General features: G+C 39.3%; 1 protein-coding gene across 2 annotated transcripts; it reads left to right on the top strand.

The window, feature by feature from the left end:
- Nucleotides 1-2,030: 2,030 nt before the first annotated feature.
- MARF1 (meiosis regulator and mRNA stability factor 1) lies at nt 2,031-26,627 on the top strand. Of its 2 annotated transcripts, none has more exons than XM_032125427.1 (26): nt 2,031-3,183; nt 4,729-4,875; nt 6,434-6,608; nt 7,965-8,191; nt 9,000-9,117; nt 9,809-9,981; nt 10,802-11,236; nt 11,764-11,933; nt 12,039-12,200; nt 12,432-12,621; nt 13,338-13,516; nt 14,433-14,513; nt 14,863-15,099; nt 16,216-16,335; nt 16,671-16,846; nt 17,092-17,312; nt 17,994-18,136; nt 19,391-19,524; nt 20,032-20,234; nt 20,719-20,946; nt 21,736-21,966; nt 22,078-22,290; nt 23,021-23,081; nt 23,177-23,317; nt 23,862-24,032; nt 24,168-26,627. In XM_032125427.1, the coding sequence occupies exons 1-26, from the start codon at nt 3,037-3,039 to the stop codon at nt 24,398-24,400; spliced, it is 4,716 nt and encodes a 1,571-aa protein (XP_031981318.1). In that variant the 5' UTR covers nt 2,031-3,036; the 3' UTR covers nt 24,401-26,627. The 2 variants fall into 2 exon arrangements, with proteins under 2 accessions (XP_031981318.1, XP_031981317.1); XM_032125426.1 differs by having other exon boundaries at nt 4,729-5,397.
- Nucleotides 26,628-26,857: the final 230 nt, after the last annotated feature.

Genomic DNA, 26,857 nt, shown 5'->3' with positions numbered 1-26,857 from the left:
GTAGGGTTGTTGAGACAAGGACTATTAGCAGCACAAGGATTCAAGAGGAAAAATATCATCGTGGAAAGTTACACAATCCTAAAGTGAGCGAACCCAGTTTTCTCTATTGAGTTGCCAGTGTCACCACATCAACAGACCCAGTGAGTGATGAGTGGATGCCCATAGCTTTCTTTATGCTTCTTTGGCCAGCAGACTTCAGGTGTTTTGTCTCAGGGGTGGGGACACACTAATGCCTAATCCAGTGGGTTCTTAGAAGGTTGTTCTTTTTTTTGTTAGCCAGTAATTGCTTTATATTTTCAAGCTGTGTACATCTTACTTGGGGAATAGCTAATGATGCCCAAGGCAGAAAGTACAGAGTACAGAGAGGTCAGACATGTCCGTTAAAATAAGCAAACAGAAGATTTCTGAACTGTATTGACATTTAACTGCTGTCCTTGGGCTTGGACTGTAAACTGCCTTCAAGGCAAGAGGCTCCTAAAAACACTTAAAAGTGCATGTCCCTGACAATCTACCCAGACTTTTTTGTGTGTGAATTAAGTTCTAAGTGAAACCTTAAATTCTGTGCAGGATGTTCAGAATTGTTACTTGTAAGAGCCCAATTCAGCATCCTGGTAATTTCCTTATTGCCTGACACGTTTGAGCCATGACCACAGCTGCTCAAGTACCTGCTGGGTGGCCAGGCCACTCCACGGGATTTCCTGGTGACCCCTTTTCTTATCCCATTGTTCTTTCATCCAGTGTACAAGAGCCAAGCAACACTGAGTCAAAATCCTCGATTTTGTTACCATTCTGCAGAACAGGGTGTCAGGCATCTAACACAGGTGGTGCACCTTTGAGGAAACCAGCACAGTCTTTTATAGAAAATGGTAACAAAGAAAGAATGATACAGAAACAGGGGATTGGTCACTGTCCTGGTTTCAGCTGGGATAGAGTTAATTTCTTCTCAGTAGCTGGTACAGTGCTGTGTTTTGGATTCCGAATGCAAATGGTGCTGATAACACACTGACGTTTTGGGTTTTGCCGTGTCATTTTTATCTTAAGACAAGGATTTTTTTTTTTTTTTAGCATTACAATCACCTTAAGTAATTTGAGGTTATATTTCATCCTACCATGTGCTACCAAGTTGTTATTTAACCTTATACTCTATTCGTTTCTGCTTGGATCTATTTGAACAATTAGTTGTCAAGGAAATAAGGATTTGTAGTGGTCTGTTCCTGGGATATATATCAACTTGGTACTTGATCCTCTGCATTCCTCCATTGCTCCAACACCCTGCTGTCACAGAACCACGGAACGGGGTCAGCTGGGAAGGGACCACAGGGGTCAACCTGGTCCCACCTCCCTGGCTCTGGAGTATCTCCAGCGAGGCAGTCTCGCAGCCTCTCTGGACAATCTGTCCCAGCGCTCGGTCACTCGCAGTGCAGTTCTGCCTCGCGGTCAGTGGAACTTCTGGGCATCAGTTCCTGCCCGTTCCTCTGCTCCCACTGCTGGGCCCCGGAGAGCAGAGCCTGGTCTATGCTCTGAGCCCTCCCTGCAGATACTTTTACACATTCATGTCATGGCTTCAACCCTGATAGCTACCGCGGTGTTTCTGTGCGCTTTAACCCCGCTCGCCCCGCTTCGGGCCCGCCTCAAGGCCGCCGCTTTAAAGGAGGCGGGCGCGGGGCATTACGACGGCCGGCTTTGCGGCAGCGCGCTGCTTGGCGGCGCGCGGCGGCGCCTGACGGCAGAAGGAGCTGAGCGGGAGGAGGGAGGACAACAAAGGGCCGGGGGGCCGCGGCGGGCGCGGGGCGGCGGGGCCGGCGCAGGTGAGGCGGGCAGGGGAGCACGTCTGGGCCCCTGAAAGCGCGGGGCTGCTGCGGCAGCGAAGGACCGGCCCCGCACCGGACGGCCCGTCCTGCGGCCGGAGCTGCGGCGGCCTCGGCCCGGGGCAGCCGGAGCCCGGCAGCGCTCTGGGGCCGGTGGGGTGGCGTGGGGGAGGGTCGGTCTAGAAGCACCTCGGGACGCAGAGGGAGAAGCGGGGGCTTTGGTGGTGAATGTAACGCTAACTCTTTTCAGTTACCGTTTTAATTCCGAAATTAACCGGTGCTATCAGACGCATTCAAAAGTAACGTACTCTGGAGTTGTAGAACTGGATGAACTTGATACTGTATACAGCATAATTTTCGGATAGCTAGGATTGGCGTGAATAAGCATTTCTGCTTAAAGAAAAAAAGCCCGTAAAACTTCTTTTGAGGTTAAAAACAATGCAGAGGTAAATGTAGCGCTATGTAATATGTTCTATGGTTCTTGTGTTGAAGATTAAATACAAAAGAACCTGAAGGAGTGTAATCTAACGAATGCAGCACGTAGTTGGAGGGGAAGAAGACTTCATTGCTAACCACAGTTTTTCTCGTACTGAGCCTTAGGTTGCTTTGCTGCTTTGTGGTTCTGTAAAGCTAAGTTGATGTACAGTGGGACAGCTTGAGAACTAGCAGAAGTATTTGTAGATTTATTTTAATAATTTGAAGCTCTTTTTTAAATGCAAAATACTGTGTGTTTGATAGACGTGTGTTATGTATAGGTTTTCTTAGCCGGTGGAAAAACAGTGAATATACAGCTCAATTCTTTCAGCTGAGTTCAGTTGCACCCGTTGTGTATTTACGATTGAGTTGTTCTTACTTCCTGGCTTGTCCTTCTAGGAGAGTGCACTGAAGGTTTGAGACTACTCTTTCATATCAGCAGCTGTGTGACTCCAGCTAATGCCATGGACCTCAAGGTGTTTCCCTTAGACTGGTTCTTCTGTGCTGCAGGTCACGAGGAGCATTCCTATATTAAAAAGGATAGTGAAGACCTTGGCCATGGGCATAATTAAATTTAACATAAATGATGCAGGTTCACTGATGGAGCAGTAGTGGAATTCTTAAGATCACCGCGGTTTTTCTGTCTTGCCTTAAAAGTTATTTAAAGCATGGGGTTTTTTTGTTTCCCTTCAGCAGGTGGGAAGAATGAAAGGAAGGGGGGATGAAAGGATGTTGAACCTTTTTGTTTGGCTGTATGATGGAAGGAAACAGGACGGAGAACCTCTGCAATAGATCATTGGGATGGCTTCAGAGACAAGAGAATGATGCTAAACCATGGCTCTGGAAACTTTCTAATTGCTTTTCTGCTGCTGAGAAGGCTTTGCCTTGTAGTGCGAAAACGGTAATTTCTGCCTTCCCTAAGAGTATAGTTGGGCCCCCAGTGCAGAGGGGGTGGGTGGCTGACTCCAGTGGTGTTACTGACTAAAGGGGATTGGGGAGGGAAGGAAGAGGAGGCAGCAGTTACTAAGGTAAGTACAAAATCTGCCTGGGCATTTGAGGCCTTCAGTTGTGCTCACAGCACTCACACCAGTGTCGGTGAGAACAGGCAAGTTGCTTTGCTTGTCAGGCTTTATTTGCCACAGCTGTTTGGAATAATGCAACCGGCTGCCTAAAAGGTGTGTAAGGAGCTTCTGGAGAGTTCTGCCAAGTTATTGTTGAAGAGTAGAGTAGGGGAGGTCATGCTTCCAGTTTATCTGTTTAGTTTGGAGGCAAATATAGTTCTCTGAATTATTATTGTATAGTAGCTATAGCAGTTGTGGATACTGTTCTTCACAATGTCTTACTCCTTGTTTCCATTTCTTTAAATGTTCCTTTTCTGTAATGTACATAATTCTATACATTTAAGATGCAAAGGCTAAGGATTAGAAGGAGTAGTATAACACGATTAGGTACTTGAGCAAGTTAGCTCCAACTGTTAAATAAAACACTGATTCAGACACATTTAATCTGTCTTTAAGTAAAGGCATAAGAGAAATGAATGAGTGTGTTGCTGTTTTCACATGTTGGGGGTTAGGAAGGGAGCTGCCATAAAATCTGGAATTTGGTATATAAATCAGTTCCAGACAGATTTTTGGCAGAGTTTATCTTCATGAGATGTAGCATCAAGTAGAGAGGAATGGTTTTCAAGTTGAGTAATTAATTATTCATTCATGTGTACTAGAAAATGCATTAAATTCAATTTGGAAAATAAAAGTTGTTCAAAAGTTTTGTAGCAGTGTTCTGTGCAGGTTACCTCTACTGGCCTTGAGTATTCTATGCTTCTTTTAACCTTGCTTGGTTTTCACTGCTGGCATTTGTAAAAACTTTGTCTGTGCCTTTGTCTGTACATCTTGTTATCTTAAATCAGAATAGACAAAAATCACTTAGTTGTTGTGAAACTTTAGCCTTCTTTGCCCTCTGCTACATTACCTGCTTGTTGTAATTTCTAATTTATTTAAGTCATACTCTTTTAATAAATTACTTTCAGAATTTTAATACAATTTTTAAATCGTTACTCAAACTAAAATATGATTATTTGTGTATCTGCAAATTGTGAAGCTTTGTCACATCTATCTGTATTTGTTCTTACAAGAAATAAGGATCTCTGAGCTTTAGCCTAACAGTTTTCTGCTTTTATGATCCTGTTTTATGGACTCATTGCTATTTGGTGTATAGCTCTTTGGGTTTGTTGTTTCCAAAATCCACTGATACCAGTATACCTAAGACTGGCACATGTAACCGACGTGGTTCTTTTAATATTTTACGTGTTCAGTCAGTAAGGTAATAGTAATCATAAGGGTAGCACTTTGAATGCAAAATTGTAATAGTCTTAAAATACGCTCTTTTTACCCTATAAAATTATCGTTTTATTAATGTATGTGAGTGTAACTGTGCTTTCATTTTCCAGAAAGATTACATGGAGAACAAGAAAGCTGCTGTAGACTTGAAGGATGCTGCATCTCCTCACTCTGGCTCTAAATTGTTTCCAGCAGTGCCGCTTCCTGATGTTCATCCTCTTCAGCAACAGCAATTACAGCTTTCCCCTGGCCCCAAAGTAAGCTGCTGTGCTCATGGTTCTGACTCTTCTTGTACTCCACAAATGCATTGTGGTGGTGGTGGTGGTGGAAACCTGATTCACCCTGGCACAGTATTAGATTCAAAAAGCACTGGGACAATAACTTGTCAAGTAGGGTCAGGATTTGCTTATCAGTCCGCATCTTCACTGAAGAACCCTTCAGCTAGAAGCAATTTGGCAGGAATTTCCAGTGAATTCTCTGGCATGTGCGTAGAAAACAGTGTACCTTCCTGTCAGCATCTGGCCTGTTGTGGAAAACTCCATTTCCAGCCCTGTCACGGTAGCGTGCACAAACTGCATCAGTTCCCAGCCCTGCAGAGCTGTCCATCTTCTGGCTATTTCCCCTGTCCCGAGTTCACGAGTGGGGCCGCGGGGCGCTTGGATGAGCACGTTGCACAGTCGGAGCTGACGTCACGCGCGTGCGCCAACCCTCTGCACCTAAATGTGGCACCTCCCGTGTGTCTGAAGGGCTCTCACTACTGCACTGACTGCTTGAGCAAGGTTTGTACACCCCGTGGTTCTCCTTCCTCACTGTGCTATGTGGTTCATGTTGAAACTGTGTAACTTGAGCAAAACACCAGCCCGTGAAGGTGTAGCTTGCATCCCCCTAGTTGGTGATGCACAGTCCAAGTGTACTAGACAGCCTTTTTGAAGCTGAGCTCTTTTCTGAGGTAACATTCAGTGCCATAGGAAGACAAAAGAGGTATCACAATGTTTAGCCTACAGGGGATCTTTAATGTACTCAAGTGGCGTTCTAACTTCTTTCAAATCCAGTCATCTCTTCTTTACAGCTCCAATTAAACTGTTCCATGGTAGGGACTCTGAGAAAAGGCTAACAACAGTTAAGATGTACCCTTGGGCAGCTGATCAATAAAGAGCCATTTGTAAGTCAGATGATACATCTTATGCTACAAGGGTATTCTAGTCCTGGTTTGAATGTGAATTTGATGGTTTGGTTTGATAGGTCTTCGTTCAGTCTTCCCAAATTTGTAATTTATACTTTAGTACCAATTTAGTAAAATTTAGAACTTGTTAGAACTGTGCTTGAGCATCACTAGGAATTTCTAGTGAAATAATATACTCAACTTTGCAGGATGTGTTACTTAAACTTCTAAGTTTGAGTTTCCAATATAAAAGTGAAATGTAATTTTAATGAACTAAATGGTGAATTCAGTATATTTGGAATTACCATCACACCTTCTACTCTTCATGTGCTGGTTTTGCGTACTAGGTCTCTGACTGAGCTTTGTTGTTTGTTTTTTTTAGAGGATGCATATTAGTAGTACTTAAAGGTGACATGTCTTGATATGTTGAGTTTAGTAGAATCTTTCTTGCGTTTGGAAATCTAAAGCTGAATATGCTGGGATAGAAGGACAGAAGCTTCCTTCATGCCATCATACTGTTGTTAATTAGCTATGTAGAGTACATCTGAACTGGCATTTGTTGCAGAAGGGAAACTGAATGTTTCTAGCATGGATTAGCATGTGTTAATTTTGTATACTAAATGAACATGTATTCTGAAAAATTGTCCCAACAGCCAACCAGAAACAGCCTAGTTGATGCTGCTAAAATCTGGCCAAATATTCCTCCTCCAAGTGCACAGACTGCACCTGTTCCTATCCCAATCTGTAATGGCTGTGGAACCAAAGGAACAGGAAATGAGAAGAGTTTGATACTGGCAAGCAGCCTTGGCAAATCACCACAGAAATATGGTAAACCACGTTTGTTTGAAACTTCCATTTAGTTGATGTTCTCCTTTTAGATACTGTTGCACAGCAAGGGTTCTCTTAAATTGCACTGTTATCTGGAAACTTCTGTAAAGTCATAAAAGACTAAACAGAAAAAAAATATCTTGTCTCTCTTGAAAATTCATCACTTGCTTTTACATGTTTTGACTACTTAGTTAACTTACTGTATTGTTTGCCTTGAGTTTTGATTTTACTGTTATTGTTCTTACTGTTTTAAGAACTAGAAAAAGAAATTCTGCAGACTTGGAAGCTATTTTGTTCTGGTCATGTATAACGAGATTATCTATAGCCATAATTGAAAAGCATTTTCATAGCTCTGTGTCTGTTGTTACTCCATATGCAGTAAAGGTGTAACATTTATAATTACAGTATAGCTTCCTCAAGTGTTCTTAAGGGGAAAATACTGTGTGAAATAATTGCATGGTCTTTCTACAGTGTTAGTACTGCTTCAATTACGAAATTTTATCTAGTATAAAAGTTATAAACTCTTTTAAAAGTCACAGAATATTAAGAAATTGATAGTTTTACTTTAAGACTACATCCATTTTAAGGTTTTTAAGGTCATACACACCAATCAAGTGTCTTTACAAAATGTGATTCCAGTGAATCTTTTGTGTAACTAGTCAACATACACACAAACAAATATGATTGTCTGGTGTGCCTTATTTTAAAGTCTCAGATAACATTAATTTGTAGCTTGTTCTTGAACTGTGAGGATTCTGTGTCATTCCTCGTGTTTCTTTTCAAGTTGTTTTGTGGGGAGGGAATGGTTGTGTAATGTTGGTTCAAATTTAAATAGATTTTCAGAGTGCTGAAACACCAGCTTAGCCTGCAGTAGCAAAAACTCCTAAGCTCCCTCTCCTGAGCTGTAGGATACCTTTGTGTTAGTTGTATAGTGCCTTAATTTTCTGTAATTGCCATCATGATGCTGGTCATCTCATCCAGTTTTGTTTAGCTTTATCTAATCCACAATGTGAATTTGAGCAGTTTCCATGTTTTGCTTCTGTTGCTGATACAGCACCAAGTGTTAGGCAACTTCAGACAGTTTTTTGTGACATTTGGTAATTTTTAAAATATATTACTTGATTGTTTGAGAGCTTAAAGGTGAAGTCAAAGTTGTCTTGCATCTTTATCCGAACTTGATAGTGCCTAAATTTCTGTTTAAGACTCATGGTTTGTTGGATTCAGTAAGAAAGTAAAACTGAACTTGCATTCCTGGGCATGTTGTTCACAAGGCTTCCCATGTCTAGCATAGTATGCTAGGTTTAGCATTTTCAGTATGTGGAGATAAAAATGAGCTGTGTTCTTCCATCTGCACAGGGTCCCCGGAAGTTGCAATAACAGGCCAAGTTCTGGAAAACTTGCCCCCCATTGGAGTCTTCTGGGATATTGAAAACTGCTCAGTTCCCACTGGCCGTTCAGCTATAGCAGTTGTGCAGAGGATTCGTGAGAAATTTTTTAAAGGTCACAGAGAGGCAGAATTCATCTGTGTGTGTGACATTAGTAAAGAAAACAAAGAAGTCATTCAGGAGCTAAACAACTGCCAGGTATCCAACCAGCACCAGCTTGGTGTTCTTGCTTGAGAATTTGTGTACTTTGAGTGTGCCAAGAGTGATTATCATTCATTAAAGCTTTGTTCACTTCTCTGGGTTTATTGCATATTTAGTTTATGGTTGGGGTCTCTAACATTGATTTCTTTTTTCTCCTGCTGTGATATTTTTTAAAAGTGAATCTGCATTCCGTTTTCTGTAGGTAACTGGTTTAGCTTTAGTTTTAGTGTTCACAAGAGTGTTTTTATCTCATCCACTAAAATGTGGTGGAGTTTTTGTTGTCCTTCAAATCTGTGACTAAGTGATTAACCTAAAAGATCTATGATTAACTTTTTTACTTTGTTAGTGAATACTGTGCTGATTGGTAAGGACACCTGTAGATTACTGGTATTGATTGGAGCACCTTTAATGCTACATATATTTTTCCATCAATACCTTCTGTTTCTTCATATTTTTTTGAACTTTTTGTGCTGGTTTCTATGTCAGAAATTACCACTTTTTAAATTGCAGGTATAATAACAGGTTGACAGTTTTTTGGCATGTTTTTGAGGTCTATGAATTGTGATCCTTTAAACAGAACAGCAGAAGTCACCCCAAAGACATTGCTGAACAAGTAGGGTTGAAGTTTAGTGCTCACAGAACACTTTTTGACCCCTGCATGTTCCATTTCATGCATGTGTGCATTAATTTACCTAAATTAAAAGTGCATGCCAGAGCTTGTATTTTAAGTTTTTTTAAAAATTCCATTGAAGTAAGCACAATTCCCATTGAAGCTTTTCTTCAATGTGTCTATGTGTTTCCACAGGTGACTGTTGCACATATCAATGCTACAGCCAAGAATGCTGCTGATGACAAACTCAGACAGAGTCTGAGGAGATTTGCTGATACACACACTGCACCTGCCACTGTGGTTCTTGTGTCAAGTAAGTGTTTGTGATACTCAGCTACAGTGCTGGCTTCAGTTCCTCTCTTCCATAGTATTTTTGCATATGACGCTATTTTGATTGCCAAGGGTGGTGTTTAGAACCAGCTTTAACTGAACTGCTGAAGAATTCTTAATGTCAATGGCAGCAGAGAAAAAGCAGGGAGAGTAAGAAGAGAACTTGGCTCAGTTTAGTCACTGTTATGATTTGATGCCTTTTTGAGTATCAGTAGGTATGTGTCTGACTACTGTCTGAAGTTAGCTTCAGCAGGAAGCTCCTGAATTAAAACACATGAAGTTGTATTTATGATCTGAGCAAAATGTATTTGTTTTTAATTCTCATAGCAGCATATTATACAGTTAAATCTGCGATCCACTCAACTATTGAATTGCCATGTGATGGCCTTGGGTTTCTCCCTAAAGCTAAACAAATGTTTGCTATAGAAATACCCAGTACCAGTCCAATGCCCTGCTGATGAATTGCTACAAGCTGCAGTTAAAAGGAAGCCCTTGTCTTGAGACTGAATGTGAACTGCTGATTTTAAATAATGTCTGAGAAGCCTGGTAGCTGGTGGTGTTTTTTCATTGGAAATGTCTACTGGTAAACAGAACTTGAGTGAGATTTGTGGTTTTGTTTCTTCAATCAGATTTTTCAAGTGTTTCCTTGCCTATTTAATTTTTTTCACTTCCAGCGGATGTAAACTTTGCTTTGGAACTGAGTGACCTGAGACATCGACATGGTTTCCGAATAATTTTGGTGCATAAAAACCAAGCTTCAGAAGCACTCTTACATCATGCCCATGAGCTTATTTGTTTTGAAGAATTTATTTCAGACTTGCCACCAAGGTTACCACTGAAAATGCCGGTAAAGATTTTAATTCTTGATGCAACAGACCTTCCCAAGTGTCAGATTGGAGTTTTTGTTGTAATTTAGGAGGAGAACAGGCTGAAATTATGTATGTGTTAGCTATGATGGGGAGTGATGTCTGCTGTGTATTTGGCCACTGTCTGTATTTCAGTTACTACCATGTGAATGTTTGCTTTCTGCTTTAAGGCAGAAAGAATAAAATAATAAAATTATAAAGTAGTTTACTAAAAAACGGAATAGCAAAGTCACATTCTTACCAATAACTATTTTAGCAGATAATACACCTTACATGCTTTTCTTTCCCTTGCAGAAAATTTGGGTAAGAACTCAGTTGTGCATTAAGACATCTTAGTGATGCTTTCTTAAGTTTTAATGTGATTGTCTTTTCTTGGGCTTTTGTCTTCCTTGGTGATTCCCTCTGGATATGTTATGGTGTCTTTGTACAGAACTCATGACTTTTTCTTTCTTGGAAATAACTTCCTGACGTATGTTTTCACATGCATGTATAGAACATATAGGTTACTGGATGGTTAACAATGGTGCTTTCTCATCTGGAGAACTGATCAGGTATTGATCCATTGATCAGGGACTCTATAGTCTATTCTAACTTTAAATTATATTTGAGATGGAAGTTTGAGGGTCTACCGTGGTATGAGAGTTTTCCAAACAGATTGAGTGCTGCGAAAGGAGTAGCTTGGTGATGGGATGGGGGTGGTGGGAGGAGGGCATGGTCACCAGAACCAGTGTTAAAACTACTGGGTTTGGACCAGAGGGTATTCTGGCATAATCAGACTGAAATCTTCCTCCCTTTTAACAGGCTTGTCATACACTGTTATATGTCTATAATCTGCCAACAAACAGAGACAGCAAAAGTGTCAGCAATCGCCTGAGGCGTTTGTCAGACAACTGTGGAGGGAAGGTGCTGAGCATTTCTGGAAGCAGCGCAATTCTCCGCTTCTTGAACCAGGAAAGTGCGGAACGGGCTCGGAAGCGAATGGAAAATGAAGATGTTTTTGGTAACAGGATTGTAGTGTCTTTCACTCCCAAAACCAAAGAATTTAGTGAAACAAAAAGCTCCAGTTTTGTGGGAACTGAGAAGGTCAAGTCTCCCAAAAAAATTAACAAGAACACGAAGCTGTGCCTCCTCAACAAAGACTCGAATGATCAGTCTGCTGGTACCAAAGGCTCTGCTGGGAGAGGATTCCAGATCCATGGATCTATCATCAAACCCACAAATGTCAAAAGTTTACAGGTATTGTTGTTCTGCCTTGTTCCGTATTCTTGCTTTTCCTTGTGTTCTGAGGATTGCTTCTGTTACAACTTTAACTTGTCAGTCCTATTAAATGACTAACTGTAATGTGGGTTGACATTCCTGAATGAAAGCTGTATTCATCTGCTTGGGAAGCAGACAATTAATGTGAGGGTGGTTGTTGTTCCCCCTCCCTGCCATGTTCTTCTCAAATTGAAAATACTGCTGGTATTAGCTCTCAAATTCTTGCCACTTTTGACTTTTGCACTGGTGATGAGTAACATCTAGAGTGGTCCATATTCCTTGTTTTAAGGAGAAGTAGGGTTAGACCTATAATGTAGCAAAACATTTCAACTAATTGACAGTCTACTGTCTTCTGCTGCAGAAAATCAAAAATTCCTTATTATGAAATACCAATGAAAACACTATTAAAGAAAAAATGGTCAGTCACCTAGCCTTCCATCAGAAAGAAAGCCTCTGGCAAGGGATGTCTGGTGCTTTTATGCTGACCTTTTATCTGTTTCATATAGGAGCTGTGCCGCCTTGAATCAAAGAACATCAGTAGAAATACTGAAAACCAGCAAGAACATTTAAGAGAGCAAATTCCTTCTCCTCAGAGTAACTCTAATGCAGCAATTTCCGTGTCTCTGGCAACGAAAAAAATGGGAGCAGGAGACTTGTCCTCCAAAAATAGTCAGAAGTATGTTTAAAAATAAAAATAGATGTTGATGTTAGTTACATATTTTTTTAATGTAAATTCTGAAACGCGATGTTTTTTTTTTTTCCTACATATATTTGTAAATAGAAAAGAGACCTCTGCTTCCAGGAGCATTACCAATTCCCCTGTAGATAAAAAAGATAAAGATGAAACTGTATTTCAGGTCAGCTATCCCTCTGCTTTCAGTAAGTTGACAGCCTCAAGACAACTCAGTCCTTTACTGATGTCTCAGAGTTGTTGGTCGTCTCGGTAAGTGTTTGTCTGTCTTGGGAGGGGAAGTGAGACTTCACCAATATATACATTGATTATTGACAGCTGATTGCTTGTGCTGGAATTTGTTTTGCCTGCACACACATACTGGGAAAATCCCTTCTAAGCGCTGTATTTGTGCACTAAACCTGTGTCTGTTACTTGATTTTGAGATGTATATATTGGAATTGTGCAGTTACTTCAGCTCATAAATGTTTTTATTTTATCCAGGAGTATGTCTCCCAATCTTTCAAATAGATCATCTCCACTCACATTTAATGTAGTGAATCATACCAGTGGTACAGACTGCCCTGATCCTTTTGCAAATGGTGCAGACATTCAGATCAGCAACATAGATTACAGATTGTCCAGGAAAGAGTTGCAGCAAAATTTACAAGAAATCTTCTCAAGACATGGCAAGGTAAAGGCTCAAATATTTTAATTAAGTCTGTTTTTTAAATACTTCCTGTTTATGTATTTAGGGACATGTTTGTGGTTTAGTTTCAGGTGAGCAGAAGTAGAAAGGTGTTGGGAGCAGGACTTTTAAACCTTGTTAAAAGGATGGATTGTGGAGGGTTTTTTTTCCTGTTAAAAAGACCAGATAACCACTTGTACTAGGTTTTTAATCTGTGTGTGGTCTTCTTAGATCTGGTATTCTGAAGTTTGGTATATAAAATTCCTACTAAGTGTCTCATTAGTATGTAGGGATGAGACTTAAAAAGATTATCCTGTTAAAGCTTAAGCTGTAAAGCTGAATTCCTAATGTCAGCTTAAAAATCACAGTAAAAACTGTTTTGAGTCAGAAGTGATCAAAAGCAGGGAAAGTGTAAATTGGTAAAAAGCAGTTATGGAAGGTGAGGTCAGTGGTCCTATTTCTGTCTGATCTGTGGATGACATTTTTCTGGCATAATCTTTACATGGGAAGATGATGCTTGTGTTAATGAAATACCATCGACTTGCCTTAGTCTGGAATCACTGTACTTGGCTCTTGTTTGCATTGCACTGATGGCTGTGGTTCATCACTCCCTTCCCTTTAGTGTTGTATTTGGCTCTTGGCCAAAGCAAGACTGCTCTAGTGGTGACTTGCTTTGGGTTAATATTTTGCTGTAAATGTATGAGGTGTTTTCTTCCTCTCAGGTCAAAAGTGTGGAGCTCAGTCCTCACACAGACTACCAGCTGAAGGCCAGTGTTCAGATGGAAAACCTCCAAGAAGCCATCAGTGCTGTCAACAGTCTGCACAGATACAAAATTGGCAATAAGAGGATCCAGGTCTCATTAGCAACGGGAGCTGCTAGTAAATCACTCTCTCTACTTAGGTAATAAGCACTTTGGTATCTTCTTAATTGTCCTAGTATGTATAGTAGCTGAGAGATGATTTAAAATACTGCTTAAAGGGATAATAGGGAAGTAAAGAAAAATCTGTTGTATGACTTGATAAATGTGTTAAATACAACTAGGCTGGTTTTTAGTTTAGCGTTTCTGTACTGCTTGTATTTTAAGTTCCATCTGAAGACTCTAGATCTGTTTAAGAGGGTTTAATAGCTGCACTACTATTCTTGCATAATACTGATATACCTTTAACTTAATTAGTGCAGCTGAGTTAAGATTACACTGGGCCATCTCTATTTCTTCTTTCTTTCAAGAAAGCGTGTGTGAATTTTGTTTTTGAGGGTGGGTACACAGTTGAACATCAGGGATACACCAGCAGCATTTCATTTGGTACGTGAAATATGATACAACTTAGAGTGCTGATGCTAGTGAGAATACAAGTGAGGTTTTTTTCTTCCAGAAAAGAAAACATTAGGAAAAAAGTTGTTGTCATTTCTCCAGGGAATGAAACTAGTGCTCGGACTGTAGAGTATTCTACACTTGTATACTACTTGCCATTGACTTTATTTCATTCTTGCCTGTTCAAAGTTTGTAATGTAATGACCAGGCTGATAACTTCTAATTCTGCAGCTTTGAGGTTTTTATAGGTGCTCAGATCTTAGCACCACCTATGACAGATGCAACTCCTTCAGAGACCTGACCTGATGAACTAACAGAAGTGTTACTACTTGCACTCCCTGATCTAAAATGACAACTTTTACAGTGCTGCAATAGAAGGGGATGCAGTTTGTCCTGTTTCATTTATAGTTCATAAACTGTGTCTGTAAATATCTCACTAGTTTAGGCTGGAGTCTAGTAACAGCAGATTAATTTTGTGCTAATGCTGCAAAACTTCTCTTACAGCTCAGAAGCAATGTCCATTCTGCAGGATGCACCTGCTTGTTGCTTGCCTGTGTTCAAATTCACAGAAATCTATGAAAAAAAGTGAGTTCCTGGTGGTTTCCCCTCCAGTGCTTCTAAAAAAAAGTCTGATCATGTATGACTTTTGCAGTGACTTAGAGTAGCAGAGTGGAAAGTTAGGAATTTTTGTTGTTAGGTGTTGCAGCATATTTTGTATCCAGAGGCAATGATGGCAAAACTGGCCTTTTTTAGAGGGTTCTACTTTCAGTATTTTACTTAATTCTTTTGCATTGCTATGAATAGGTTAGTTACCTTAACATTTTTGCATTAAATAGTTTCTAGCATGTTCCCGTTTATTAAACAAAAAAGGCAGATTACAGCATTGCCTTACCTGCGTTTATAAAGTGCATTTATTTCAATCTTTCTCTTTTAGATTTGGCCGTAAGTTAATTGTCTCAGACTTGTATAAACTCACAGACACTGTGGCGATCCGTGACCAGGGAGGTGGGAGGCTCGTGTGCCTCCTGCCCAGCAGCCAAGCCAGGCAGAGTCCCTTGGGATCTTCACAGTCACATGATGGCTCCTCAGCAAACTGTAGTCCAATAATATTTGAAGAGTTGGAATATCACGAGCCTGTTTGTAAGCAGCATTGCCTGAATAAGGACTTTGTGTAAGCTGTGTATAAAATACTATAAATCTTACAAATATTTGAACAGCATTTATAGTGTACGGGTGTATTAAAGTCGAGGTGTGTGTTCTCATGGTGTGCTCCAGTCATTCCTCATATGTTCACAAGAATTAAGTCAGGCAGAAAATAGCGAGATGGGCCATTGAATTTTCTAGGCAGCTCTCATGGGTTAGTGTGCCCAGGTAAGAGAATTGTGTTCTAGCACAGGTGCCAGGACTTGAACACTTCTTTAATGGAAGCTGGAAGGTTGCCTGCATTTCTCTGGTTATGTAGGAAGGTTATACATACTAGAGACTTCTATTACCTGAATTTCATTATGTAACTGTAGCTGATCATTCTTCCTTGTCCTCCAGCTACATTTAGTGTTTCATAGTGAGCTGGAGGTTTCCTGAAGCCATGTATTAAGTTTTTTGTGTAATTCAACAGTTGCCAGGTTGTGCTACTAGAGGAGTTATTAGGTGTTCATCTTGTATGTGCTGCTAAAATTTAGTTTGAAAGTTTTAATAGGTAATAAAAATATGGTCTTCTGAATGTTACTTCTGTAAATTTGCTGTAGTATTACTACAACCCTAGGGTATCACCATGTCCCACAGCCATAGGGAGGGGGAGAGAAGATCCAGCAGGCAGGAATTGTGCAGCAAGATTGATTTATTGAATTATTTTACAAACTCTTTTATAGACTTTTTTCTTCATAGTCTAATTGGACAAAGGATCAGCCACCCCTTGGGGTGATTGGCTAAAATCCTAGAACATCCATTGTCAAAATATTTTTCTACTGTACCATAAACAAGACTTTTCAAGGCTGCAGGTGGCTTGGTTGTTTACATACTCTGCTGCCTCTTCTGTGAGAGAGAAAAGTCTCTCACGGGCTTAGAAAATAGCAAGAAAATCCTCGCTAGCAGCATTTTTGTATCTACACTGTAGCTGTATTACTTCTGGGGAAAACATGATGAAAGTTGCTTGTACTGTACTACAAGTGCTGTTGTCACTAGTAGCAGTATATTGCATGCATGTAGTATGTTTACTATGTGAGCACAGATACTATGTTAAAGCTGTGTGTAGAGTAAGCATAGAAACTTGAACCTCTTATTTTTGCAGTGAACATGAATTTGATCCAGATTCTTACAGAATTCCTTTTGTGGTTTTGTCTCTGAAGACATTTGCTCCCCAAGTTCACAGTCTTCTACAGACACATGAGGGTACTGTGCCTTTACTAAGGTAAAGTATTTTTATTTATGTTTTTAGTAAGATCTGATAGGTTGAAGACTTCAAACCTTATGGAAATTACCAGTTGTATATAAACTCAGTTCTTAAATAAAATGGTATCCTTTATAGCAAATTAATGCCCTATGAAGTGATTACTTTTAAAATTCTTGTTTAGCAAAAACAGCACACTTACTTAAAATATGCATTTTATGAAGATTTCTGTAATGTGTCAGTAAGTTGTTGAAATCTCTTACTCATGAAGTGTTTCAAAATAACAATGTTTTTAGGACAATTTTTGTAGTGGTATTTTAGTGTATAATGGAAGATTTCTTTTTTTTCCTCCAAAGTTTTCCTGATTGTTACATGTCAGAGTTCAATGACCTTGAAATGGTGCCAGAAGGCCAAGGTGGTGTTCCTTTAGAACATCTGATTACCTGTGTTCCTGGAGTTAACATTGCCACTGCCCAAAATGGCATTAAAGTTATCAAATGGATACATAACAAACCACCACCTCCTACTGCAGGTAAATATTTCTGCTTAAAACTTTTTCTCTGAACTAATTTTTTTATGCTAAAAAATTAAACTAATAAGTTCTGTTAATAAACATGTATAGTTGTTAAACTTTTTATAAGGAGAAACTTTCAACTTTCAGCTTGAATGTTCATACTTATTTTCCCCTATGCTGTAGCTTCAATCCGTAAGTACAGTGCAGTGGTTAGTGGAAGAATACTAGTGAAAAGTACAATAATATGACTTTTTTCTTTGTAGATCCTTGGCTTCTGCGTTCCAAGAGCCCTGTAGGTAATCCCCAGCTCATTCAGTTCAGTCGAGAAGTGATAGATCTGCTCAAAAGCCAACCATCCTGTGTCATCCCTGTCAGCAAATTCATCCCAACATACCACCACCACTTTGCAAAGCAATGCCGAGTGTCTGACTATGGCTATTCCAAATTAATGGAGCTGCTGGAAGCAGTGCCTCACGTGCTGCAGGTGAGTGATGTGATACTGGCCATTTTGACCAGAATTGTAGCTGCAGCTATCTGAATTCCTGGTTGCTGTTGTAGATTAGATGCTGGGCAATTACCTAGTGCCCCTTGAAAGAGATGGTTGACTGAACCTTGGTGGGTGTGTTCTTTCTTGAGATGCTGTTTCTGTGCCTACCCTTTCAAAACAACTTCTGGCAAAATTAACTCTTCATATAAGCCTCAGGAATAAAGTTTGAAGCTACTTTTAACCTCTGGTAGGTGCTTGGGTAAAAGTTTTTAATTGTGCTGTGTGCAGCATAAGAAGACTGTAAATGCTGAGTGCTCATGAGTTGGGCTGAGATGTGTAGCCTGTGGCTTGAAGGGATTTCTGTGAGAAATAAGTCATGTGACCTTATTACAAAACTACTGTGGTCACATTAGCTTACAACTTTGAAAAGCAGTTGGTTGTAGAATTTTCAAATAACCAATGCAGATGGGCAGAAGTTGCAATAGCACTCATGGATGAAGTATTGAATTTCTTGAGGGGATAGTTCTTAGTACTGGAAGTGGGTGGCTTCATGAGGCTGTCATTCCAGATGCTGTCTCTATTATATTCTTTTTCTAGCCTACCTGTACTAATACTGGCTTTTAAATACCTCTTACTGAGGATACTGGATGTGAGTGACTAAATCTGATCTTCTTTCAGATTCTTGGCATGGGTTCCAAACGCTTGTTAACGCTAACGCACAGAGCTCAGGTGAAACGCTTCACTCAAGATTTACTGAAGCTGCTCAAATCCCAGGCCAGTAAGCAAGTTATTGTGAGGGAATTCTTGCAGGCTTATCACTGGTAAGTTATCCTTAATGAAACAAGAACAACCGTGCAGGGCATGTCTGTTAAGGGTGATTTTAATACCTAGTGCAAGAGGAGTCAGCACTTAAAATCTTAAAACAAAACTGTGGCAGCTACATTGCCTTTTCACTGTTATGTGGAAGTTTACACTTCAGTGGAAACAAAAACTAAAAGCTCTCTGCCGTATTTTACTCCTTCCCTTAGTACTTAAGGTTCATCTAATTTCATTGGGGTTGGAAATGGGTTACTGTATTTCATTAGCTCTCTTTGGAGCCATGGCTGCAAGGTTGGATTTAAGCAAGTGGGTCATGGCACATTAACATGAACAGTAAAGGGAAAACTTAGTGTTAGGCTTTCTTCAGAAGGAAATATAAAATGAATAGATTAACTGTCAGGAGTTACTTTTACTGCTTTAACTGGATGTAGCAGTGGCAAAAATGAGTAGTAATACCTGTCAGGAACATTCTGTTCTAGCATGATAAAAAATAGGGTATTTGGGTTTTTTTAAGAATTAAGATTGATGCTTTCTTTAATATGAAGATAGAAAGTAATAGTTAATGTGCTTGAAACCAACCATGACATTAGAACTACCTATGAATCTGTTTTTGAATGTGTGCTGTTGTAAATTATGTGCCAACAGTTCCTTCTTGGGAGTGCGCTTTCCTATTTCCACTCTTGGCAAAAACACATTATTGGTTGTTTATAAATCTACTTTATGTAGAGTCAGCGCTGGCCACTTGTTGAATAGAAGTGTTTGTGAAGGGTTCTTTCTCCTGAGAGATTTTGGTTGGAGAGATGGGAAGAGTAAAACACATTTTAATATATTACACAGTATTGGGAAGCTTAATACGATATTTTCTAGGAGATGGTCTCTGCCTTCTCTTGGGACCTGTTCTTGTTTAAGAGTGTATGGCTGTAACTATTAAGCAGATACAGACTATTAGAAGTGTAGCCAGCTGGAGCTGTATACACAGCATAATTACATTTTTCCTAAAGCACTTTAAAACCACTGGTTGATATATACAGTTCTTTGTTACACTGTTCATATGAGAGTAGATCTTACTTCTCTGGTTTAGAATGGATTTCTAGTTTCCCCTTAGTTTTCCAGGCTAGTATTATTGCCAATGTGGAAATTATCCTTACTTTTTTTAGGATGTGAGGCTTGCTTTCTCAACTCTCAAAAAAATGTATTTTTTGCCTACACAGCATGCATTAATACTTGTATTACACACAAATTTTTAAAATTTTCAGGTGTTTCTCTAAGGATTGGGATGTTACTGAGTATGGAGTGTGTGAACTGGCTGATATTATATCAGAAATTCCAGATACAACCATCTGTTTGTCACAGCAAGACAATGAAATGGTAATTTGTATTCCCAAAAGAGGTATGTCCATGAAACTTTCTTGTGCTGTTTCTAAACAGATTGTTCTTGGACTATTCTAAAGCTTTAGTAACTCAAATGTGTAGGAGTGACTTGGATTTTTTTTATAATTGTCTTTCTACCTTTATAACTAAGTTGCTAAGTTCTAGCAAATCAAGAATGTCATTCTCTGAACACTTGTAATAGGACAGGAGAACAGGACAGGTGGCAAAAAACCGGTGTTACTACTTTTGCATGTAGTTGTGCTTTCTGTGGTATGATTAGAGTGTGGATTGTTTCCATACAGAAAAAAACCCAGCATATTTGGCTATTTGAAACCTTCTAAAGTGCTAATAACCTTCTAAACATCTAAGTCTAGTAAAGGTCTCAGTGGTAGAAGAAAAGACTGACTTGGCATAATATATGATCAGGCTGAAAACCAGCCATTGTGTTTGCTTATTATATTCTGTTGCATTTTGTAAGTGTGTTGAGGTGTAGCTCTTGGTTTTGTTTTTTTTTTTTTAATTTTAGAACGTACCCTGGAGGAAATTGAAAGAACCAAGCAGTTTTCCAAGGAGGTGGTGGATCTGCTGCGGCACCAGCCCCATTTTCGAATGCCCTTCAATAAATTTATTCCTTGTTACCACCACCACTTCGGGCGTCAGTGCAAACTCGCTTACTATGGGTTTACAAAACTACTTGAACTCTTTGAAGCCATACCAGATGTCTTACTTGTAAGTCCTAAAATCATAAACTGGACAAAAGCATTTTTCTGGAATATGTACAACTGTTTCAGCAGGGGTTATATGTCTCATAAACTTTATTATGAGGTATAAACTGTGCACCTGTAATGTTTAGACAGCTGTATTTAAGAAAATCTTATATTAATGCTGTTTTGGTAAAGTCCATGGTTTTGAGCACAATCAGGAGGCTGTTTGTTAACAAATTAAAAAAAAATACAGTGCCTCAAAATCTGAGCTAAGTTTTACTAAAGTTCTGTTCAGTTTGCTTTTACAAAGTTAGCTATTTAGCTGCTTGTTTTGTTGTATTTCAGAAGTTACATGGTTTTGCTTTGCTGTAGAAACAGTTTTTGAGGTGGCTGAGCCCTGGTACATAGCAAATGCCTGCCTGCCGGGCCTGAGTTTCAGCTGAGGCTTATGACTTTGTTCATCCAGACTCCATCAATCACTTCAGCAGAGCGTCGCTTGTGTTTTCTAGGTACTGGAGTGTGGAGAGGAGAAGATTCTCACCTTGACAGAGGTGGAGCAGGTGAAGGCAGTGGCTGCCCAGTTTGTGAAGCTGCTGCGGGCGCAGAAGGACAATTCGCTGCTGCTGGCGGATCTGCTGCCTGAGTACAGCAAAACCTTTGGCTACGCCCTGCGCCTGCACGACTTCGACGTCAGCTCTGTGCCAGCCCTCATGCAGAAGCTCTGCCACGTTGTAAAGGTAACCTTTTGGCCCTGTCAGTTATCCCACTGGGAGGTGTGTAGGGTTGTGTTAAGGAGTTTTCTGTCTCACAGGACATGGCTCAGTATGTGCAACAAAATGTTGTTTCTGGAGTATGGCATTAAGTCAGGAAGGGGAAAGTCCAAAAGGGTTTTATATGTAGTTTCTATATTCTTATGATGTTCTCTTTGTTCTTTTGTAACCTTGCAGCATTCTCTGGGAATACTCATGTTTATTTAGCAAATAATAAGTACAAAATTCTATTTTAGTACTTATTTTAACAGTATAAATTTATTTTTTCCCCCACCTGACTTCTAACTGTGAAAAACAGTTTTCTAATAACTGTAGTAGTTTTTCAGTCTTCTAATGCTTTCAGTTCTTTACTTTTTTTTTTTTTTTTAGCTATGGTTTGAGACTTTGAATGTAAATACATAAGTGGTCTTCTATGCCGATGGAAAAGAGAAGTTGCAATTACATGGATGTGGGCACATTGGTTTAGTTGCTCCAGTTTTGTTGACTTAGCAGCTGGTGTTAGGCTGGAGCTCAGTCAGGAGCAACTGGCTTGTAACAAAGAGTAAAATCATACCTAGCAGTGGACAGAATTCTGCTGTACAGGTCTTGTCTATTTAAAGTAAATACTTCATGTAATAAGCTGCTTGATTTTTGTGTGGTTTTGGCTAGGGGAATGTCAGATACAGCTATGCCTAAATAAACCCCAGCTATACATCTTTTTTATAAAAATCAGTCTCTTCTGTGCCCCCTACCTTCTTTACCAATTAACTTTTCTAGGTGGTTGACACAGAATCTGGCAAGCAAATTCAGCTGATAAATAGAAAATCTCTGCGGACTCTGACTGCCCAGTTGCTGGTTTTGCTGATGTCCTGGGATGGAACATCCTTTCTCTCTGTTGAACAGCTTAAGCAACATTATGAAACAGTCCACAGTACTTCACTTAATCCATGTGAATATGGATTTATGACCTTAACTGAACTCCTGAAGAGTCTGCCTTACTTGGTTGAGGTGTGTAAGCTCTTGCCTTTCTGATGTGTTTGAGAAGGCCTTGTGTCTAGAGGCTAGGGAAGTGTGTGCTCTAATTCTTTCTCCTTTTTTTTTTTTCCCTTTTTCTGCTAGGTTTTTACCAACAGTGCAGCAGAAGAATATGTCAAGCTTACAAATCTGTATATGTTTGCAAAGAATGTGAGGTCCTTACTTCACACCTACCATTATCAGCAAATTTTTCTTCATGAGTTCCCAGTAGCATACAGCAAATACACAGGAGAAGTGCTGCAGCCTAAAGCATATGGATGCAATAATTTAGAAGAGCTCTTGGGAGCAATTCCACAGGTGCGAAGAACTCGGTTTTGCACAATTACTTTGAGATTTGTGCATGGATTAAAAGTAGTTACACAACCACAGTTTGTTAGTCGGGGCGAATTACCGGAATAATTACCTTCTTCAGGGAAGCTTACACCAGTTGTATTTTTAATATTCAGAGACATCTGGGAAAGAAAAAGAAAACAAACCAGCACATATGTTTTGGTGAAATTTTGCTTAAGAACTGTTCCTAGTAAGGCTGTAAACAACCCTGGCATCTCTGAGGGAGAGAATTGATTTTCTGTCTGTGTGAATGAATGGTTGTACAGTACTGAACCCTCATTTTGATCAGAGTGCATTATTGGGTTTGCAAGTGAAGAATTCTGGGACCTTGTCAGAAGCACCATGTTCTTGTCATCCACATATCCTGACTGCTCTGGGATAATTTTGTGACCTAGTTTGTGGCTATAATATTTCCTTTAAGTAAGTCAATCTTTCTGAAGAGTGACAAAATGGAATTTTTCAGCTCCATGTTTACACATTTAGTTTCATTAATGTATATTTAGTATACTTTTGGGCACTATGGCTTGCCTTTGGTATCAATTACTTGGAGCCTTTACTTGGGTAGTATAGTACAAATTAGCAGTGTGATTTCGTTTACTGTTAGCAATAATGTCAGAGCAAAGCTGGATGAAAGGCAGTGAGCAGATGCTTTGAGTTTAGCATGTGCTGATGTTCAATTCTGCTTCCTTCTCAATAGGTGGTCTGGATTAAAGGACATGGCCATAAGAGAATTGTAGTCCTGAAAAATGATATGAAAAGTAAGCCATTTCAATTTTGAGCAGTATCTTAGTTTTTTGGAGTTTTTTAAGAGGCAGCTTGAGTAAACTAATGAAATTAACTTGCCTTTTTGTAGCTCGTTTTAGCTCACCTAGTTTTCCCCCTGCTGATCATGTGGATGATCATGGAAATCAACTTGCTGACAGTAATGGACATATTCTGGAGACCCAAGGATCCACTTCATCAATGGAATTAAACCTAGGAAGGCCTAGCAATGGTAATGCAAAATTGATTTATATAAGAAATTTATTGTCTTAGGGAAAATAAGCAGAGTAATTGCAGCAGCATGGGGAAGGGTGAGTTACTAAATCTCAGCTAGTATTAATATACATTTTGGCTTGAAAGCTGCTTGAACTTCTCTGAGTTTGTGGTTAGGCTTGTGTCCTGAGCTGCCAGTGTATAAATGTGTATGTGTGTGTGTGTGTATATATATATATATATAGCTGCTGGGTACTGCTTCCCATTGATTTGGTGGAAATTTAAGTCTATAGACGTGAAGCTAATGAGGGGGGGGGGGGGTCCAGCAGCAGCTTCTGATAGCAGTGTCTCCTGTATTGTGATGAGAATTTTGTTAGATGCTCTTGATGTGACAAATCTGAGGTTAATTAGCATTAATTAAATTAGCTTGGTGTTAGTATTTCAAATAGTGCATAGTTGTCAAAGCTTCAGATTTGCACCTGGAGAGTTTACATTTACTTGTGACAGTAGTGACACCTTCACAGCTTACAGATACTCTGAAAGATGTTCCCTTCTTTTCATAGCTTCTAATCAAACAGAACAAGAACTCCTTTGCCTCACAAATACGTCTCCTGTGGACCTGCTGTGTGAGCCAGTACCTTCCTGCCTGCCATCCCCCCAGCTGAGACCTGATCCTGTGGTTCTTGAGTCTGCAGACCTCATCCAGTTTGAGGAACGCCCCACACCCCTCCCAGGTAAGAGTTTGCTTCCCTATGTTGCTTCAAATCAGGCTGAGTTTTTTTTTAAGTATTTTGTTGCCTAATAGCAGAGAAATATTCTTTTTTACAAGAGCAGAGCCTCAGTAAATTGAGTTGTCTTATTTATTTTAGAGATAATGATTTTAACAGAAGAAGAAAAACAAAGAATTGTTACCACAGCTCAAGAAAAGTTGATCTCTGGTTCTGTGGTGTCTGACACCACAGAGGATGCTTCAGTGCCTCCCTGTCAGTCCTCTGAAACCCAAGTAAACAAAGAAGCAACGGACAGCCCGGCCAAAAAGCAACACAAAAACAAGGTCAAATTGGCAGCAAACTTCTCACTTGCACCTGTAACCAAGCTTTAACTCTTTCTTTTTAGTGTGAAAGACAAATACCTATGGACTGTGCACAAAGTAAAGCTGTTTGCTAGCCCATGTGTATTTTAATGGAAAACCTAGAGGAATTAATTTGTATTTAATGTATCCTGTGAAGATTTTGTTCCTTTTACACTGAACACAGCTGTTAGCAGAGCAGATTTTTTCTATTATTTTCAAAAAAATCTAGCATTTGTTAAATTATTCTTAAATTTTACAGGTTTTCATAAATGTGTTCAGTAAAAGCAAAATATTAATTCAACAAACATGGAACAGATTTTATTTTCTTTAAGCCTTGTTGGTAATGTAATCATAAATGTAGCATATTGTATTCTATAGGCTGTTGCTTACTGGTATTGTTTCAGACAGTATTAATGAAATGCATGATTTGTCTTTCAAAAGCCTGTTGAGAAATTTTAACTCGCTGACCTGGAATGACAAGAGTGAGGGGAGCTGATTGCTCTCCAAAGGGGAAACTTGTTCTCTGACCTTTCAGATGACTTGTAACTGCATTGGAAATGCCTGTCTAAAGATGTCTGTAGAAGATTATGTGGGTCTTGTGTAAAACTTGTTTTAAATGTTTGTTTGCTGTAGCTTTCAGTTCCATTTAGGAGCTCTCTAGGATGCTGATGCTTTAAGCTTCCCTCATATTTAGTTTGTCTGGTATGGGTTTGGTTAAGGAAGAGATTGTCTTGATGTCATGAGTGTAAGATACAGACACACACATTTTCATTGTGTCTAGAAATGAAGTTAGGAAGATTCTGATATTTCTGAAATATGCATTTAATGCATAAATTACAGATAATGGAGCAGGTCTTATTAAAGTGGTTTGTGATGGGAGGTATTGATGCTATTTCCACCTGTAAGGAAAGTTCTAGCTACATGTGGAAATGCTAAGGTTGTTCTGCTTAACCTTGTTTTCTATTTTTAAGCATGTTCAGTAAATGGGAAGCTCGTTCTTTGATGTGCTGTCTTTTAGCTGTGTCTGTTTTTATTCTAAGACTTACTCCTAGTGTTGGAAGCTTTTTGAATTTGTGGTATCTTGTGTTGGCTTTTGCAAGGGCCAGCTTTGGGAGAGAGGTTAAGTCAGTGGATGACCTTAACTCTAGTTAGCAGAATTGTCCAGTGTGTGAGACTTTATACCCATTCTGGGTAACCATGGCATTTACAATGGGTTGTATTTGCCAGGCAGCAAATAACTTGCTTGTAGTCTTGAAAGAACCTATACTAGAAGTTTTCCACTGGCCAACTGAATATTTTTTTTTTAGATGGATTCTATTGTAATATGCAAGAGATGGAACACAGGCTCTATTTTTTCAGCCAGCAGCAGGAAATGCCACTGAACAATGGCTATAGACAGAATTTTACTAGTCAGATTTTGTTATAAAATCTTTTATATTTAGGCAAGTATTACCAGTAGTGAGTTTATAGCTGTTGTAAGTGCAAAGAAACACTGGGAAGTTTTTCTGAGCATTATGGCACAGTATTTTGAGTCCATAGTAAACCTCTACAGACATACTGCTATAGAAGAAGAAATTTAGAAGTAAGCTTTCTTGGAATGTTTTTACTGAGTTAAATGCAAGAAAATCTGCTTTCACCTTAATTTTGATAAGGTTGACAGTGATCAGTCTAGATCTTTGTTTCAGAAGAGAATGCATGGGAGAAGAGACCAGCCTGAAATTGTATTTTCATGAGATGCAGCTACAAGTCATTTGGAGTACTGAAGAAAACCAGGTTTTTGCTTCAGAGGAAAATAGGGTATTTATCCAAGTAAAGTGGTGGTTATACCACATGTGGAGGTCAGCATATCTTATCTGGATTCATGTGTGATTCTGCTGAAATTGCTGTTTGAAAGTAATAGAATAATACTTTTGAGAAGTTGTGTTCATAGTGTAACAAAATAGCTAATTGAATTGCAATATATTTTTTTATCCAAAGGGTTAAACAAATGATGTGACTTACAGATTTAAAAGCTTTGCAACCATGAAATTCTTTATTTAGCAAATAAATGTACTACTTCAGATTCATGTTTGTTCAAAAGAAAATATGTCACTGAAGCCCTCAATTTATGCACTATTTTTGTTCTTGGAATGGGAGAGAGAAGAAAGACTTCATTTGTTAGCTGTCTACCTTGTTTGGACACTTTCTTTTGTGGCTCAAGTGCTGTTTTGTGTGTTGGGACCAAACAGTTGTCAATAAAATTTTCAAGCAAGCATAACTCTTGTCCTTGTCTGAAGACTTGAAAAAAAAAACCCACCCCAGTGTGCCCTGGAATATGTAACTTGCTGTGTCATGTTAAATTTAATTATTGAGACTGAACAGAGAGCTGGGGTTTAGTGAAAAATAAAAAGAAACACCATAAATTCTGGAGAATGAGGCTTTTCCCAGTTTTTGCAATTGAGCTGTTTGCAGATGCACTCAGTGTCCCTTACTGCCCTTCATGCAACA

The sequence above is a fragment of the Corvus moneduloides genome, chromosome 16 (assembly GCF_009650955.1).
Source record: "Corvus moneduloides isolate bCorMon1 chromosome 16, bCorMon1.pri, whole genome shotgun sequence".
Classification (NCBI taxonomy): Eukaryota; Metazoa; Chordata; class Aves; order Passeriformes; family Corvidae; genus Corvus; species Corvus moneduloides.
Note: the sequence above shows the minus strand (reverse complement) of the source record. Positions and strands in the feature narration are given on the sequence as shown.